Source organism: Penicillium paradoxum (genome assembly GCF_028828445.1).
Source record: "Penicillium paradoxum strain IBT 22861 chromosome Unknown utg000005l_segment0_segment0, whole genome shotgun sequence".
Lineage (NCBI taxonomy): Eukaryota > Fungi > Ascomycota > Eurotiomycetes > Eurotiales > Aspergillaceae > Penicillium > Penicillium paradoxum.
The window spans coordinates 2,401,638-2,419,074 of NW_026643183.1; the positions used below are offsets into that span (position 1 = coordinate 2,401,638).

At 49.0% G+C, this 17,437-nt stretch overlaps 6 protein-coding genes across 6 annotated transcripts; 3 read left to right on the top strand and 3 right to left on the bottom strand.

Annotated features, from left to right (window-relative positions):
* Window positions 1–1,318: 1,318 nt before the first annotated feature.
* Window positions 1,319–3,733, top strand: N7457_005921 (DEAD/DEAH box helicase; the record flags this gene model as incomplete). The annotated part of the gene is made up of 1 exon (XM_057176965.1): window positions 1,319–3,733. One exon carries the CDS (start codon window positions 1,319–1,321, stop codon window positions 3,731–3,733), a length of 2,415 nt encoding a protein of 804 aa, XP_057031267.1.
* A 2,514-nt stretch (window positions 3,734–6,247) lies between these two features.
* On the top strand, window positions 6,248–7,585 carry N7457_005922 (DUF3500 domain-containing protein; the record flags this gene model as incomplete). Its single annotated transcript, XM_057176966.1, has 1 exon — window positions 6,248–7,585. One exon carries the CDS (start codon window positions 6,248–6,250, stop codon window positions 7,583–7,585), a length of 1,338 nt encoding a protein of 445 aa, XP_057031268.1.
* A 445-nt stretch (window positions 7,586–8,030) lies between these two features.
* Window positions 8,031–8,836, bottom strand: N7457_005923 (uncharacterized protein; the record flags this gene model as incomplete). The annotated part of the gene is made up of 3 exons (XM_057176967.1): window positions 8,031–8,210; window positions 8,270–8,560; window positions 8,618–8,836. The coding sequence occupies 3 exons, from the start codon at window positions 8,834–8,836 to the stop codon at window positions 8,031–8,033; spliced, it is 690 nt and encodes a 229-aa protein (XP_057031269.1).
* A 759-nt stretch (window positions 8,837–9,595) lies between these two features.
* On the bottom strand, window positions 9,596–13,530 carry N7457_005924 (U6 snRNP complex subunit PRP24; the record flags this gene model as incomplete). Its single annotated transcript, XM_057176968.1, has 3 exons — window positions 9,596–10,660; window positions 10,709–10,942; window positions 10,990–13,530. The coding sequence occupies 3 exons, from the start codon at window positions 13,528–13,530 to the stop codon at window positions 9,596–9,598; spliced, it is 3,840 nt and encodes a 1,279-aa protein (XP_057031270.1).
* Window positions 13,531–14,212: 682 nt separating this feature from the next.
* Window positions 14,213–15,285, top strand: N7457_005925 (mitochondrial 54S ribosomal protein uL22m; the record flags this gene model as incomplete). The annotated part of the gene is made up of 2 exons (XM_057176969.1): window positions 14,213–14,246; window positions 14,306–15,285. The coding sequence occupies 2 exons, from the start codon at window positions 14,213–14,215 to the stop codon at window positions 15,283–15,285; spliced, it is 1,014 nt and encodes a 337-aa protein (XP_057031271.1).
* Window positions 15,286–15,563: 278 nt separating this feature from the next.
* On the bottom strand, window positions 15,564–16,614 carry N7457_005926 (histidine phosphatase family protein; the record flags this gene model as incomplete). The annotated part of the gene is made up of 4 exons (XM_057176970.1): window positions 15,564–15,914; window positions 15,962–16,204; window positions 16,257–16,466; window positions 16,525–16,614. The coding sequence occupies 4 exons, from the start codon at window positions 16,612–16,614 to the stop codon at window positions 15,564–15,566; spliced, it is 894 nt and encodes a 297-aa protein (XP_057031272.1).
* Between the last annotated feature and the right edge of the window lie 823 nt (window positions 16,615–17,437).

Sequence of the window (17,437 nt, forward strand, 5' to 3'; positions counted from 1 at the left end):
TTGCAGATGTCTGATTTCATCGTTTGATACCTCCCAAGCCCGGTGCAATCTCACACTGCGTGGTCTGAGCTATGAGCTGATTCAAGCTTGATCGAGTGGTGGGATTTCCCTAAATAAATTGAATTGGAAGGAGTTCTGGATTGGATGAATGTCACGGGCCTTTTGCTATATGTGATAGGACTGCCACCTTGATCGTGGCCTTTTCTTCGGGGTTTTCTTCTCTTTGGTTTTCTTTTCTTTTTTCTTTTTTGGTTTCTCGTTTTTGGTCCCTGGACGATCTTCGAGGGCTGATTCCGTATACCTTAACTTTCTCTTGTGGCATATGCACTGGATGCTACCATTACCATGTATATATTGTTTATTTCCTTGGGTGAACATCACACGTTTTATGTTATACACGAAAAGTATCCATTCTTCAATTTAAGTACATCTGCGTATAATCATAGGCGATCGCTACATAATGCTAAGTACGATTTAGCAGTTTATGGGGGCCCTGTGACTGAGATAGCGTGCATCAATACAGAGGACTTCTATTATATGCTCAATATCGGCGTGCAATTAGCCTTGTGAGAAAGAATCGAGATCTTCTGGGCCTCTGCAAGACTGCCTAATGAGGAAGTCATATTTCCGAAGTTAGCTAAAACGCTTCTCCAGGGCTATATCAAAAGGTTGATATACCCACCTCCCTCCTTCCTCCCCCCTCCCTCTGCCCCCTGGTAATAGAGGTCTGTCACATGCTGGGCATGATATATCTCTCATGTTTCGAATGAGCCTCAGAGCTACTTCAACTGCCACCTCCTTCTTCTCACTTCAGCATGTGCCCCTCTCATATTTCGAATGAGTCTCCTTATATATACTTCCATTACTACATCTTTATTCTCATTTTTATATATACAATATACCCTTCTTATCCTTTAAATAAGCCAACTGAGATCTACTTTAACTACTGCGTCTTTCCCATCGTCTCACTCCAACATGTGCCTCTCTTATATTCTGAATGAGCCTCCTTATATCCACTTCAATTACTACGTAATTATTCTCACTCTTTCACCTATACCCTCCTCGTGCTTCGAATGAGCCTACTAAGATCTACTTTAACTGCTAAATCTTTCTTCTCACTTTAGCACGTATTCTTCTCGTGCCTCGAGTGAGATTTACTTCATTTTGTTCTCAATTTGTTCCCACTTTCACACATGCCCTTCTCGCGCTTGAAACCAGCCGACTGGGATATAATTTGATTGCCACCCCGTCTTTCTTCTTTTCATACGTACTCTCCTTTACTATCCTACCACCAACTTTTCCGATACAGTCTTCCGCCATGGCTTCCTCTGAGGCTTGGTATTTGACCTGGTTTCCCCTCCGAGAGCCCTACTTGAGACTTGGTGCGATTTGCGCTACGAAAAATCGACCAAAGATTGGCACACAAAGGAACCAAGTGAAATTCGCCTCCTTGGCGGAGTACACTGTGCATGTCGGGTTTTCGCTGGTGTTTGAGCATGAATATGCCACCCAGGAATACGTGGGCTTGATGGAGGACTCAAACGTCCCGAAGAATCCGAGGGACCCAAACAATTCCACGGACTTGCGGAGAGATAAGTCCAGAGATATTCAGACCTCGATGAAGATGTTCGCTCTTCATTGGGACGATTGCTTCCCGTTTGTCTATGTTAAGATCCCCGACAACTTAGCTTTCAATGAAGATGACAATTTCGATGTTCGGCCGGTCAACTTGAGACTAGCAAATGCTGAGTTGCTGTCTCTTTGCGAAGCTCGGTTGGTGATCATCGAGAACCATATCCTTTGCCCGAATGGGTGGGCCACTGCTCGACTCTCCCACCCATGGGGTACGGGACATCGTGAGCTCATTCCTGCGCGACACGGTTACCTGGTGTTGACCCAGGACATGAGTAAGGATGATATCGAACGATTTCCGTCGCAGGATGTTTTTTTGAGGCGGCATCTGAGTCCGAGACCATTTGAACAACAGATCAACGCGATCTACAAAATGTGGAACAATCGGAATTCCCTCAGGGACTTATACAAGATGCTACTTTCTGCAAGCTTCGAGCATTTTCCTCCTGTGAATCTTTATGGAACATTACGCCAGGATTTGTTTCAAGATATCGAAGGCCGACTCCTGAAATCAGAATTCAACAGTCGACAAATGGAGGCATTTAATCATCTCAAAGCACTCTCTGGCCCTTTTGCGCTGATTCAAGGCCCGCCAGGAACAGGCAAGACGTATTGGTTGCTGTGGTGTTTGCTACCGTTTCTCAACGAGAATAGCAAGTCCAACACAAAGCGCCAGGTCTTGATTGCAACACCGACTAATGAAAGTGTTTTTCGAACAGCGAAGGAGATGAACAATATCTGCATCGACATGCTTAAGCCTCGAATGGGATCTAAGATGATTGTTGTCGTCCGCGTGCAGCATCTTCCGGGGAGTAGCCCGATGAGCTCATATTCGACGCAAGATGCTCTGGAAATCCTCAACAGCATGGCATCCACACAAGCAATCCTGAATTCTCAATTTACCACAACTAACCAGAGCCGTTCCCCTTCTCGCCGGGCAGACTCCAGTACGGAACTCACCTATGTCTATTGGATGTTGCGTCTTTCGGGAATCATTTCAGATGGCGAAGGCGAACCGGACAGATCCTACACCATATTCCGCGAATGCTTCGACATGTTCAGACAGCGAAAATTGCTCAAAATTGGTGGTAAGGAAGGAAATAACCGAAGGATCTCATATCTGTGTCAGGGCACGAACAGACTTCTTCGCGCCGTACTTGAAATGGCTGATGTGATTGTTTGCACGCCCTCCGCCGCTGGACACCCGACAATCGTGGACGCAATCAAACCCGCTGTTGTTGCCGTTGATGAAGCTGCCAAATGGTCCGAGCCAGAGATGTGGCCGATTCTCGCGCATTACTACCCAGCCCCGATCCTGATGGCAGGCGATCACTGCCAGCTTGGTCCGACGGTGAAATCAGACTGGAGATCAAATCCATTCTATCTTCAGCTACGCTTTTCATTGTTCGAACGTCTTATAGAGGGTGCAAACAAGTCGATAATGCTGCAAGTGCAACACCGCGTGCATCCAGATATCTCCACCCTTGTGAGCCAGACATTCTACAAAGATAAGTTGATAGACCATGACAGCACGAGAACTGCGCGAGCCTATTTTCTGCGAGGGTTCAACAGGGTTCGATTCGGGATAGAATCAAACCTCCTCTTCCTGGATTTCTCTCTCAGTCGAACGGAAATGGAGGGCTACTCGAAGAAAAATGTGCGACATGCCATGGCTGCCATTGCCATATGCAAGGAACTCCTCGAAATGGATAGATTCGCACCAAAGGATATAGTGATCCTGGTTCCTTACGAGGCTCAGTATCAGACAACTCTAAAGCTTCTCACAGAGCAACATCAGAAGTCGCGCTCTCTCGGCCTTCGCGATGTATCAGTGAAGAAAATCGACTCCTTCCAGGGTGGCGAGAGTCCAATTGTGATCTTTGATCTGACTGTGACCACAAATCTCGGGTTCCTTGATGATGAAACCCGCCTGAATGTTGCATTGAGCCGAGCCAAGGAGGGTCTTTATATCTTGGGCAACATGACAGCCATGCGCTCGGCTGTCAGGAGTCCTGCGTTCGAAAAGAGATATGCACCATTGATGAAGGTGCTGAACTATATCTCGGGTGCAAGGTTATGCGCTCGAAATACGAGACTTTGATTTTCCTGCTGGAAAGAAGGATTCTCCAGGCGGAAAACTCGGAGGGGTTGTGATAGGTTGCATACCTGCGGAGGTGAAGAGGCGCCATGAGGCACTCCATCGTGTTTTTCTATATCTCTCTCCTTCCTTTCACATAATAAAATGGGGATCCTTTCCATGGCAGTACGAAATTGCTCGTGGTCTACTCCGTATACATTGTCATGTACCAATGTAACCCAAGAGTGTGAATATGGTAGCGATCCATCGCGATCCATCGAACTGGGCTGGCATCACCAATACAGGTTCTATAGTGTAGTGGTTATCACTGTGGTTTTTGAAGTTATCCAATTGGATAGTTAATCTACCACAAACCCCGGTTCGAACCCGGGTAGGACCTTTCTTTTTTTTTATTTGGCCAATGAAGACACAGATACAGTGGGGCTATTCATATGGACCGAGTGAACAGCCGTGGTTGAAGCGCTGGGATGTTTGGAGAGCATTCAATTGAACCAGTAGGTGTGGGCAACGGCCCTTGTCTATTTCGACCAGAGCCTATTATACGTGGAACCCACAGGCAATGTAATAAATACATTCTTATCCGCAAGGATGAAGCGGTAGATATTAGAGTAGGAGCAGCGGATGTGAATATATCTTTTTCTATAACGAGATCAGGAGAAGGGTCATGATCATACTCTTGTAGTACAGGCTGAGTTCTAATGGAGAAACGCACTGGCCTCACCTCCGGCCAGCCATTCTCACCCCGTGGTGTGAAGTCTTAATATTCTTTTTATGTCACCAATACTGCGTTGCCAGGTCCATAAATGATAATATATATTGAGCATCATCTATATGTCTCACGGCCGCACTACCAAACACCCCAAGGAATACCTAGAAAAGGTCTTGAGCTCCGCACTGGTCCCACGTGCCTCAAACATCCATATCCAGCAGGAAATCCAAGAGGAATACGAGGACGACAGTTGGGACAGGTTTCCGAGCTAGCCGTGTCAATGGCTGCTCCCGCAGCAGGAAGAACGTAATGCTGTGAATCCAGCAATTCATTTGACATCAATGAGCTAGTAGATCAGGAACGGAAGAATCAGGGCTAAAAAACAATGGCGACTATTAAACTCATATTGCCAGCAACAACGATCATTCGCCACGCGAGCACAATACCAAGGAAGCGACAGAGAACCAATCAAACTGTGATTTTTCATTCCTTTGAATATTGTTTACCTCTGAATTATGGAATATCAAGTAAAGCTAGGTATGAACATTATTATTTTAAAAAAGGATACAGACCGCGAGCCCGTACCGATATCGAGTACAGCACCCGGATCAGACCGTATGTTCCAAGTCGACAGGACTTGGGTTTCCGTAGATTTTAGAACCAAAAAGGAGAAGGCAACGAGAGGCCCAATCAACTCCACAATCGGAAGGGTTGGGGACAAAAAGACATGGACTCGCGGGGAATCGAACCCCGGACCACTCCCATGCTAAGGGAGTATTATACCACTAAACCACAAGCCCATTTGATGAAAGAACGGTGGAAAAATTGCTACATAAACGGAGACAACATTTATGGCAATTTAAAAGACATCAGAGTTACCCATCATGTCGATGTACGCATTGTTAACACCACAATATCTCTCCAGCCAACCTTGTCAGAAAATACCCGAGGTGGTGTTGGCCCTTTGGAGACCTATCCACGTAGATAAACTGAAAAGATACACAGAAATACATACATGTGCTTATATGGATCTAGGCGTGAACCCACGACCTATGGATTGCGCGTGATAAAGGCCATACCCCCTGATACTCAGCTTATAGTCTAGGTCTGGACCTCTCTGTATGGAATACTCGCCTCCAAGAAAATAGTTAGGTAATTCAGCGCGCTGTTCCTATATTTTGTGAACACAATGAAGCAATCACCCAATACATCCGCCGAAAGTATTCATATCGTCTCCAGTGTGAGTTGATTGGTATTACTATGAGTCACTAGGAAAAGGTAATGTTTAACAGTGGAATCTATCTATATATTTGAGAGCCATGGAGTTGCGTGTCTCCGGGCTTGAAGCTGAAGAGACTCAGGACGAGGCGCATTTACCAAATTGACATGTTGAACTTCTTTCTGTTAATCAGCCGAGTTATTTCTTAGCATAAGGTTCTTTTGTTGATTTATATTTGGGCATAGAACTCGTTTCTTTTGTTGATTCGTGCTTAATGCATCGCTTCCATAGAGTATAGATCACACATGCCACCCCAGGGGCCGATAGGACGATCGCAAACCTCAAATTTGCAACATGTAGCACTGGAGAACTCCCGAGAAGCATCTCCAGATCTCCCATACTGACAAAGAACTATTGATGAGTTCCTTTCGGTGGAAGTGAACTGATCCTGCCACGGCGGATAAGCACTTTGCCATCCCCACGAACGTGGGGAAACCGATGTGGGGTTTCCGCTATAAACAGCTTATGGCGTGTTTCTTCTTCTTTTCTCCAATTCATTTCCTCGACATCCAATTGATTCTGTATCATCATGACGACTACCGATGCATTGGAAAAGTCGACAGGCGAATATCGCCAGTACCTCCCCGACCTAAGCCTCAAGCGCTTCCAGGTGATGTGCCAACAAGATGCGCACGAGTATGCACAAGACTTCAAGACCGGACATCAGCCACCATGGCTGCATGCACTATACATGCATTGGTTAGATCTATTACAAGAGCCATTCAAGGGCGTAACGACCGACGGTACGCACGAAAGCAACATGAAATCAGACCACCCCCTAACATCTACAGGAAACGTCCGCCCGGGTCTATTCACATTACAAGACGAAGAAGTCCCAATCCAACAAATAGTAGAGGCAACAGAATCCCTAACAGCCTTGCTCGATAACAACCAAAAAGAAGCCATCAACTACCACATCGACTCCCCCCAATGGCGCACCTGGTCCAACCCCGAGTTCCTACTCGCAAACAAGGGCATTCGACTAGACGAGATCAACCCCGAAACCCGCGACGCAGTGATGAACGTTCTGCAACAAACCCTCTCGCCAGAAGGGTACTCCAAAGCCATCAGCGCAATGCGCATCAACCACTTCCTCGGCGAGCTAGTCAAATCCCCAGCCGTGATGAACGAATTCTCCTACAACTTCGTCCTCTTCGGCCGTCCATCAACCACCCGTCCCTGGGGCTGGTCCTTCTACGGCCACCATCTATGTCTAAATATCTTCCTGTACAAGGGCCAGATCATTGCCTCGCCGTGGTTCACGGGCGCCGAACCAAACGAGATCGACGCCGGCCCATACGCCGGCACGCGCATCATGCAACTCGAAGAGAAATTCGGGTTACAGTTGATGCAGTCTCTCTCCTCGGAACTACAGACCCAAGCCCGCGTCTTCGCCCAAATGAACGATCCCGCCATGCCGCCCGGCCGCTGGAACAAGGATGATCAGCGCCATCTTTGTGGTGCGTATCGGGATAACCGGGAAGTGCCGTACGAAGGGGTCCTTGTGTCGACATTTGACGCTGTGCAGAAAGAGCTCTTGTATGGGATTCTTGAGCAGTATTTGCTTTATTTGCCGGCGAAGTCGCGGGCGATGAAGATCGATCAGGTGCGTGCTCATGAGGCGGAGACGTACTTCTGTTGGATTGGAGGATATGGGGATGAGGATCCTTTCTATTATCGGATTCAGAGCCCGGTAATTCTTGTTGAGTTCGATCATCATTCTGGGGTGTTTTTGAATAATGAGGAGCCAAAGAAGTTCCATATCCATACTTTGCTTCGCACGCCGAATGGGGGTGATTATGGTCAGGCGCTGCGGCCGCAGATACCGGCTATTGAGGGATTGAATGGGAAGGAAATTGTCTGGTAGGTTAGTTCGGCCTATCGGAGGGAATCATATATTATATAAATGAAGTCTTTATCTGAGCAGTGGTGCATTTTCTTCCATTTTCTACCTTTTCTGATCTTTTGTAAGGCTACCAACACGATTTACTAAGATATAATTTGATCTATGATAAACCAAACATGGCCTAGATACAAATATCATAGAAGAAGTGATTTCAACCACCTGGTTATTCCTATTAGTCGTGTTCCCATAGCCTGCAATCGTAAAAGATGTGTATACAGCCCCAACGCCGAGGCACAAGGCCAAATCATATAAAATCGCAACGTGTAACCACAGAAATTGGCAGAATCATGAGAAGAATATCGTCAAGAGATGATAATACCAAGATAAAAACTGAGAACATACCATATTCGTCTGTTGTGCGTAACGCATGATTCGTACAAGCTGCACAGACCCACCATCAAGTAACCTAGAGCACATCGTGACCAGGAATCAATTCATATCCACCCTCCGAGGGTAGGACCTTGCCAGCCACAATCACTGCCCCCGCGCAGAAGAGACTGAAACACCAGCTGATAAGGCAAAAGACCCAAGACTGGTCAAGTTTCCAGCCGACGAAGAACCGATCCTCGTTGTCGAATAGATATGCCTGGAGGTTTAGATCAGTATAGATCCTCTTATGTGCAAGATGTATTAAGACCAGCTCACTACTATCGACATGCCGGCCGCCTGCACAATGGCAGACAAACCGACCATCAGACTTAGAATCCCCCACCCATTTTCGCGGAGCCGCTTCCCGCCGCTCAGGATAACTAGATAAGTTACCACGCTCATGGCTTGCACGACGACGGCAAGGGACATCAGGAACCCGACGGAGCGCCACATAGAGCAGAAGTATCGGTCCTCGCCATGGCAGTCTTCGTTTTGGGGGAAGCTCTCACAGGTATCGGTGAGGGAGGAGCAGCGGCGGTGAAGGCCGTAAGAGTAGTGATTGGCAGGCTATATAGATTTATATGATTAGTGGGGGCATTGTTGGCAGTGGAGGAAACAACGCACCTTTACGCTATGGTAGCTGACCCATTTTGGAATGACGATCGAGGATATTGTCAATCCAAATGCTGGCCGGGGGTGGTCAGTAGTGCGGACTGTCTGGCTGGTGTTCGGGGAAGGCTTACAGGCGAGGAATATCACCAGCGTTGCGATGTAGACTATGGTTTTTGTGAGGAATCCTGTGTAGTTGCGGTCGGTACCACGAGGCACAAGGCGGAAATCCATCGCTGCCTAACGATGTTCACGATGCTTGAGGTGCGCAGTTTGACCTGCGCATCAAATATAAACCAGTAGATAGAGAGGTCTTAATAGACTCGATAGGCCAAGAAAAAAGAAGAAAGGCAAGGGATGGAGCTTGGTACTTGTAGACGGTGAGAGTCCGCTAATCAGATGTGCAGGGTCGATAAGAGGGGATCAGGCGGACATTTAGAGGCTCACGGGGAGAAGGGAGAAGGGAGGATGCAGGAGTTAGAAGTGTGTCTCGTCGATGGCCAGTGGTCGCAATAAATGGCGCTTCATGTGCAACCCCTTGGCCTTGCCCCCGCGCAAGGCAGTTGACGTCAATGCACCTCGACTCAGACGCTTTAGGCCAATGAGATCGATTGTGGATATCTACAGATCTAAGGCAATGCACAATGCACAATGCACCAAATACAGATAACCACATATATATCATATAATCATATTCTAGCCAGGAAGGTTCGGGTCATTGGGGGCAATGTCTCGGAGACAGCCCTTCGGAACAGACATCATCATTAGAACTAGGAGCAAGATACAGTCATAATGTACACGACGACATGTGCCATACAAACAAAAGAAATCATGGCGCAAAAAGCCGACCCGGATGAGTGCATGCGGATCTAAAGGCATCAAGATAACCCCCAGAAAAACAGAAAAACGCCAGCCGGCATGCCATCCAAAGAAAGAAAGACACAAAAAAAAAAGAATTGCGCCAAGAGGGTTGACCGTCGTTGCACTCGCACTTTATTCCGGGCGCTTTTGTTGGAGCATAGCGCGGAAATCATCATTGCTCTTTTTCAGTTTGCTTGCGCCGTCGGTCGTCGTGTCCATTTTGTCGCCGTCTTCGCCGGATGGGGCACTTTTAGTCGGACCGTGAGGTGCAGTCTGTCGTTTGAATCCAAGACCACCCTTACCACCCTTTCGAGCACCAGGCTGCTGTGGGCGTCGAATTGGTCCCGTGGGCTGGAGAGTCGTCTTCTTCGTCTTGTCTTCGTGCTTGACGGACGTGACCCGGCTTGTTTTAACCTCTGGCTCCAATTCCATCATCTCGCGAACTGTGCCGATATGAAGGGGGCGCCCAGGAGCGATCTCCTTCCCTTCGAGCGCCAAAGTGGCTTTGCCCGCATCCTGAATGTTGACATATTCCACGATAGCACCCTGATGGTCTGGGCGCAGAGTAATCGAAACCAAGTGGCCGAATGGTTCAGCAAGCGCCCGGATGCGAGCTTGGTTGACGGTGTCCGGAACATTCATCAGAGCAAGTGTGCGCTGCGCATGTTCACCAACCGGCACTTCAAATCCATTCACACCGTAGGTCGATGGGTGCGCCGCAACCCGTGAGATGATGGTCCGAGTGCCACGTCGAGCAACATCGGTGGAAGCAATTTCGACAAGAAGAGGACGTGATTTGAACGGTTGTTCGTTCATTGAGACAGCGTCGTCGGCGGCTTCCTTGGTAGAAAAGGTGACAAAACCATAGCCTTTACTGCCGCCGTCAGCCTTTCGCTCGATTACGAGCTTTTCGACTTTGCCGAATTTGGAGAACAGCTGTTTCAAATCCCTTTCATTGGCGTTCCAGGCAATGTTCGAAACATAGATTTCTCGTCCTTCGTATCTAGGGCCGGTGCGAGCGGTTTTTTCTCCGGGATTGGATATCTTTACACTGAGTCTCGTGTCATTGTCGAATCGCATTCCGTGGAGCTCGGTTGCGTGGTGAGCGGCGCTCGCGGTATCAAACTGCAAATAGCAGAAGCGTCTAGCAGTGTCAAACTTGAGGGACGGCATTCTAATTTCGAGTACTTCGCCATACTACTTCAAGTCAGCGATGCCACAAAGCTGGGAGAGTGTGGTACTTACTTTAGCAAAGAGATCGCGGATATAATCTTCATCTGCAGTGGGCGGGTAGTTCGTGATCCAAACCGTCGTCTCCGAGCCAATTTGTACATCGATGACGTTCTCGCTGTCGTTGAAGTGTTTTTGGTCACGAGTGAGAGCCGCGAGAGCCTCTTCCTTGGTTTCGAACTCGATGACCGCAACCTCGGAGTTTTTCTCTTCTCGCTGGAGCATTTTGACGCTGTTAATAGTACCGATCTGCTTGGTCAGCTAAATTCATGTCATGATAGGGATGCGGCACTCACATGACGGAAGAATTGCCGAACGGAGTGCTCGGTGGTGCCTTTAGGCAAGTTCTTGACGATTACGGTCGCATTCTCCCGATCCCGTGCGAGACCGGGAACCTCCCCGGCTACCTGTTCGTTGCAGACCTTTTTGGTTTCCGGCATCTCATCCTTTTCGTCTTCGCGTTTTCTCTTTTCGGGCGAAGGAACTGCCTCTACCGCAGCCTCCCACTGCTGTTGCTGTTGCTGTTGCTGCTGCTGTTGTTGCTGCTGTGCTGCTGCGGCTGCGGCTGCCTCTTGTGCTTCCCTATCTCTTCGGGAAGTAACAGCTCGCATTGCTTTCCGGGTTTCAATGACAGCCAGCTGCAGCTCATCAGAGTCCTCATAGTCCTCGCAATGGGTAACGTATGTCTGGACAATTTTTTCCGGCCAGTCAAGATCTGTTCTCTTGATGGCTTGTTTCAGCACAGCAGTAGCATAGCTAGGATTGGGGGTTCGGCGTGCTGCGTCGACTGTCGCCTCGCCTTGAACAAATTTGCTCCAGCAAATCAACTCCCATCCATAGTAGGTGAGCCAGAACTCGTAGCTGTTGCCACGGCGAGCCACTAGCCCCTTGAAAGTTTCTCGTGCACTGTCCCAGCTACCACTTTCGCTGAGGAAGCGGATGTAAATCCGCTCCAGGCGGAAGAGAGGATCGCCTTGATACGCTGGGCCATACTTCTTTTCGCCCAGCTCTTGCACACTTTCAATAGCTGAACGGATTCCAACTTCTGCGACATCGAGGTCTTCGTCGGTTGAGTCGGACAAAAAGGCGCGTCGGCGGAGATAGCTGCACCACGTGACGTGAACCTTCAAAACCTCCTCCAAGCCACCAGCATCAAGCAGCCCAGTGCTAGTCGCCTTGTGCTTGATACTCGAGATCTTATTGAAAGATTGGTTCTCTCTTTCTGAGCTCAGCAGATACTGTGACCACAAATTTCCGGACCATGGACAATGACGCGTCGCGCGATCTAAAGTGGAGATTGTCGTCGTCGAGGCGCGACGATGGAGAGATTCGCCGATCAAGAACATCACATAGTCCTCCCAAAGCGAAACATCGGTGGGGAAGTGAAGAACGGCGCGCTGATAGATGGCATTCACTAAGTCAAAGCTGAAGTCTCCTCGTTTCCGACGATTGCGCGTCAGTTCCCAATCGATGTACTCAGAGTATGCTGACCATTCAATCCTGCGATCGCCAGACTCTTGAGCCTTAGCCAATCGGTGTTCAAATTCCTCTCGCGCGGTGTAAAGAGCCTTGGGCTCGGAAGCGCGGACAACAGTTTCAGACATTATTTCCTCATACTTGCTGTTGCAATAGGTCGAAATGAAGCCTGAAAAGTTCTGGAAGGTCTGGTCCCAAGTAGCATGGGGAGTTTGCAAGCGATGGCCGTAAAGTCCGTGGAGATGGTTAATTTTCTCTTGGGAAGGAGCGCGAGCAATGTCTTGGGCATAGAGATCCAAAAGGCGATCCCACACCATGTGGCTGTTGTTGATTCTCCATTTGGTAGCATCGGCGCCGCGCTGCCACACCTCTATGACCGACTCCCACGTGAACACCTCGCGCCCGACCATGCGATCCTCTTCAGTCCATTGAAGGGAACCAGCTACGCCATGGGCGGAATTGTAGAGATAAAGCACCCATTCACCGTATATGTTCCACAACTTTGTGCTGCCGAACTCCTCCTCGACAGATCGCTGGCAAAGTTCCAGAACAGCAATGCGTCCGTCGACATCCTGAGCTAACATACTCTCATCCTGGATCCATTCCGCCCAAAGGTCTTCGCCCATGGCGAAAAGCTTGTCCATCTCTTCACGCGCCGTTTTCAGATCATTGAGCAGATCATAGCGTCGCGGGTCACCGTGAACATCTGGGTTATTCGGTGGGTAGACATGGTTGACGAATCCAGCATGCAACAATCCGATAAATTGAACGTGCGCGTCGTGTGTGTGGGGATTGAGTGAAATCTGATGGAAAAGTTCGGTCGCCATCCGCTGCGCATCCGGGTCGAGCGAAGTCGCAGCGTAGGTTCGCTGCGCAGGGCCCTCGCGCCCATCCGACATGGCAATCTCGAAGGAAATACGTGAGGTAGGAGTGTTGTGGTTGACGGAGTTGACATGTGGGTGAATAGTAGATGGGGATAGCTGGTGCTCGTAGGACTCAGTACTGCGGAGCATGCTTGTCGGAGTTGGACGTTGGGGTTGGTGGTGCTGCATTGAGGCGAGATCTGCTAGAGTGTCCATGCCTGGCGTAGAGGGTTGTCTTGACGGCGCTTCGGTCGGGGAAGTCCCATTCCCTCCACTAGGTCCTGGCGAAGGTTCTCCGCTAGGAACGTAGACCTGTTGTGCAAGAGGCGAGGAGGTTTTTCCTTTCCGTCTTGAGCCTGACCGAGTTCTCTGAAGAGCTTTGTGGGGGGATGGCCCTGTAGAGGTGGCTGGTGCGTTGTTCGAGGTAGGACCGGGCACGGGTGTCGAATTTCCAGACTTGGAATTCGAATCCGGCGAGAGAAGTGAATTTATATCCATCTTTGGATACAGTCGTTGCTCGGGAATAGCGATGGGATACCGTTGTCGTAACCTACGGATAGTGCTTTTCAAGCAAAGATCCAGATCATACGACAAATTTGAAGAACATCAACACTTCCATTCCTGCATCGGTCACAGATTATGTCCAGAATCCCCCTCGTTATTCCTGGAGATGACGTAGATTACACTTGCGCAGCTGCTTTCTGATGGAGACCGAGAATGCAATCGAAGGTCTGAAAGGAACGAGAGCCCTTTAGTCGAGGAGGCAAGCTGAAAACTCTGAGAACTCGAGTGGTCAAGCACGATAGAAACCACAGGCTGAGGGCCTGGGAAGGGAAGGGAGGGATGAAGGAAGACGAAAAAGAGAGAGAAGAACTGAAAGAGGGAAAGATGAGGGCTAGTGGATACTGTGGAGATGGTTGGGAAGAAGAAACAGTGATGTCGCGAGAATGAGACGCGAATACCTTGACCATTAAAGGTACCGTTCCTCTGCCTCGTTGAATATTCCTGTTCTTCTTCTCCAAAGTCGCCAAGTCGCGAGTCGCAACTTCTTTGACGCTATTCTGATCGATCAACCTCAAGGTGCCTCAGGCTCCGGTATCCCGCACAGACCACAAGTGCAGGGAACTTTCCACCTTTTTTCCCGACGTGAACTTCTGACAACAACATCCAAACAGCCACAATGGTCTATCCCGCAGGGCAATTGGTCCGGACAGGTAATCCAGTCTTTCTTCTTCATCCCTAACCTTCCTACTGACTTAATTTCCACGTTTAGCTGCCCGGACCGGCGTCACCTTCGTCCCTCGCCGAACATTGACCTCGACAGTCATTCGTTGCGCTTCCAACAATGGCGAAAGCAAATCGACTGGCCTGTTTGCTTCCATGAAGAACATGTTCCTTGGAAAAGACAGCCAAAAACCGAAAGTAGCCCACCGACCATCAGCCCCTAAGAAGGAAGAAGGTGGTTTAGGGAACTCTATCTTCGGAACAGGCATCACTACACCATCATCTGGTCCCATGCCATCCCGGCAAGGCCAGCAGCAACAGAAGCAACAACAGGGAGAAGAGACCAAGGTCGGAAGACTAGAGAATCGTGAATTGAGCCGCCTGCAAGTGGGCTTGAGTCCTGACCCCAGGGCCCAGCTGCGGTGGGAGAGAAAAATGGCTGTCCGCGAGATCCGGAAACGAGGCCGACTACCGACCAAGGTCCAAATCAAACGCACAGAGCGCGAATCGCTTGCTAAATCCCACTGGTTCAAGACCTCGCTGAAGAAGCTGGGTCCTCTGGCCCGCCAGATCGCCGGCAAGAACATCGACGAGGCCATCCTCCAGATGCGCTTCAGCAACAAGAAGGCCGCCAAGGATGTGCTGGAACACCTGGAACACGCAAAGAACGTCGCTGTGGTCCGTGCCGGCATGGGCCTTTCCCACGATGCCAAACCCGTGAAACCCATCACCGTCACACTCAAGTCTGGCGAGCGCAAGAAGATCACCAACCCCACCGATATCTACATTCAGGAGGCTTGGGTCAACCGTGGTCCCTACGGATATGAGATGGATCACCGCGCTCGTGGTCAGATCAACCGCATGCGTCCCCCCACCACAAGTCTCTCAGTCCTGTTGAAGGAGGAGAAGACTCGCATCCGTGAGTGGGAGGACCGGGAGGCTAAGGCCCAGCGGGAGCGTGTGTCCCAACTCTGGACCCAACTGCCGGATCGCAAGATCCCTACGCAGAACCAGTACTACAGCTGGTGATCGATGCTTTGGCGTTTGTATTATTTATCTTTAGATTTCCCGCGTGGACAGTGGTTTTTCATTAGCCGATTGGAGGCGACAATTGCATTTGTGAGAAGTCGCTCTCATCTTTCTTAAGTCAGAGCGACCCATGTACAATACTGAATCAATTTCTTGGATATCAAACCATTGAGACGAACCTGTTCGCTTCTGAATCTGTGCCTCAACCCCGCAGCCATAGAAGCTGCAATGTACAATATTGACAAAATCCTCGATATCTGATTTGCAAGTCGCACACTTTACAACGACTGTGATGGGGTATGTTCCTTCTCCACCGAAACAAGAACAGGAATCACTGCACCCGTGGCCAGGGCAAAATGGCGATGGCCCACAACCTCCAAAATGCTAGTAATGGCGCCAGAATGAGCAGTCAACGAGATGTATGTACTCTGATCACGAGCAAAGATGTCATTCAAGAGAGAACGAAGCCGATCGTTGCGCTCATCATTTGACTCACGGACCTCAGGATCCCACAAGAGGTCTTCCTCGGAGAAGAAGTTCTCGAAGCGGTACTCCGGGTATTCTTCTGCGATCTTCGTAGCCAACGAGCGGCGGTCACAAGTATGCTGGCCCATCGTCTCACGGAGAAGCTAGTCGGGTTAGATATTGCACATGTTATACTCCAAGTTAAACATACCTCTTTGATAATTGGCTTGAACGGATCCGTACCAATCATTTCAAGTTCCTTGAACGTAATCTGGGCTGTTTCAAGGCATCTGTTCAGGGGGCTAACGTAGTAGGATTCGGGCGCCGGAATGCCAGTCTTAATCTGCTGCTCCCAGGCACCATTTGCAGTCCGCGCCTGGCATCTACCTTGTTCAGTAAGACGCGCATCGACCCAGCTACCGTCCTCGTCTCCATCTTGGAGAGACCAGTAATCCTGAAAGTCTGATTAGCGTCTAGTTCACGGGAGTGAAGTCTCACCAACTTACGTCCCATTTTTTAGTGCCATACTTGCGCTCAGCGACATTGTGGACACCCTCGCCGTGGCGTCCGAGGAAGAGGAGTTTCAGCTTTTTGGTCTCGCTGATGGCGTTCAGGCGCCGGATGTGGGCATCAAAGCGCTGCCATTGGCTGCCAATCTGGTCATTTCCATCGTGCTGATCATAGTTTCGGTGAATGAGTCCGAAATTTGATTTGACCTGATCAGATCGTTAGATAGGGGTCTACTATGCTTAGCAGGGATGTCGGGGTTTTTACGTAGTCAAACGTGTCGGGGTCGGTGGCGGGGTCATCCTGGCTGAAATACCCCGTCACCGTAGAGAAGCGGAATTTGGGTGGAGAGGTCATTGTTTGGCGGTGAGGTCAAAGGAGAAGTGGTGGCTAGGATCGTAAAGAGCATTACAAGCAAGCAGGGATTGGCGTGGGATTTGGCAGATTTAGGGCTGAGATAGTGGGGATGGCGCGATGAACCCAACCTGTGTCTATAACAGATATTTTTAAGTAGCTCCCTGGTTGTGAGGACTTCTATGTTACTAGTTTTGAGCTTATAACCATAGTAACTATGTGATTTTGAAATAAACGAATAGCTGTTGTTACTAGGTATGTATACTTCACATAAAGGGAAGATATGCCTAAAATTACATTGATGCAAGACATTTAGAACTTACTCAAGCAATAAGGAGCGAGAATGAAACGGCCAGGGGTCTCAATTCAAGGCTAAAGAGCCATGTAATCTCTATTTAAATGCTTTGTGACGATCAACTGTCACCGGTTTAGTTTGCCTTCTGACAGATTGTTGCTCCACCTCCCAGATTGCCTGTTTGCTAGTTTGTTTGCTATTCTTCATATTATCAACCCTAGTTGAGACGTGTAAGTTTGAAGTTTGATTGATTCGCATCTGGGGCTATGTATAAGGCCTTCCTTATCTGCAGATCTCTCTCTCTCTCTCTTTTCCCCATCTTTGGTTTTATCGTTCTCAGCACTCTTTCTCTTGTAGATCGACCTGGCTCCTGATATGCTTGACGTTGTTGTATACGAGTTTTCCAAAAGCGCACGAAGTTTGGTGGTTGCTGGTATTACAACATTCAAACATCTTTCCTTCAATGTATAGGAGCTAGCAGTAAACAGGCAATGGATTAAAATTCAGGATTTGAACATCAGGAGAATATAG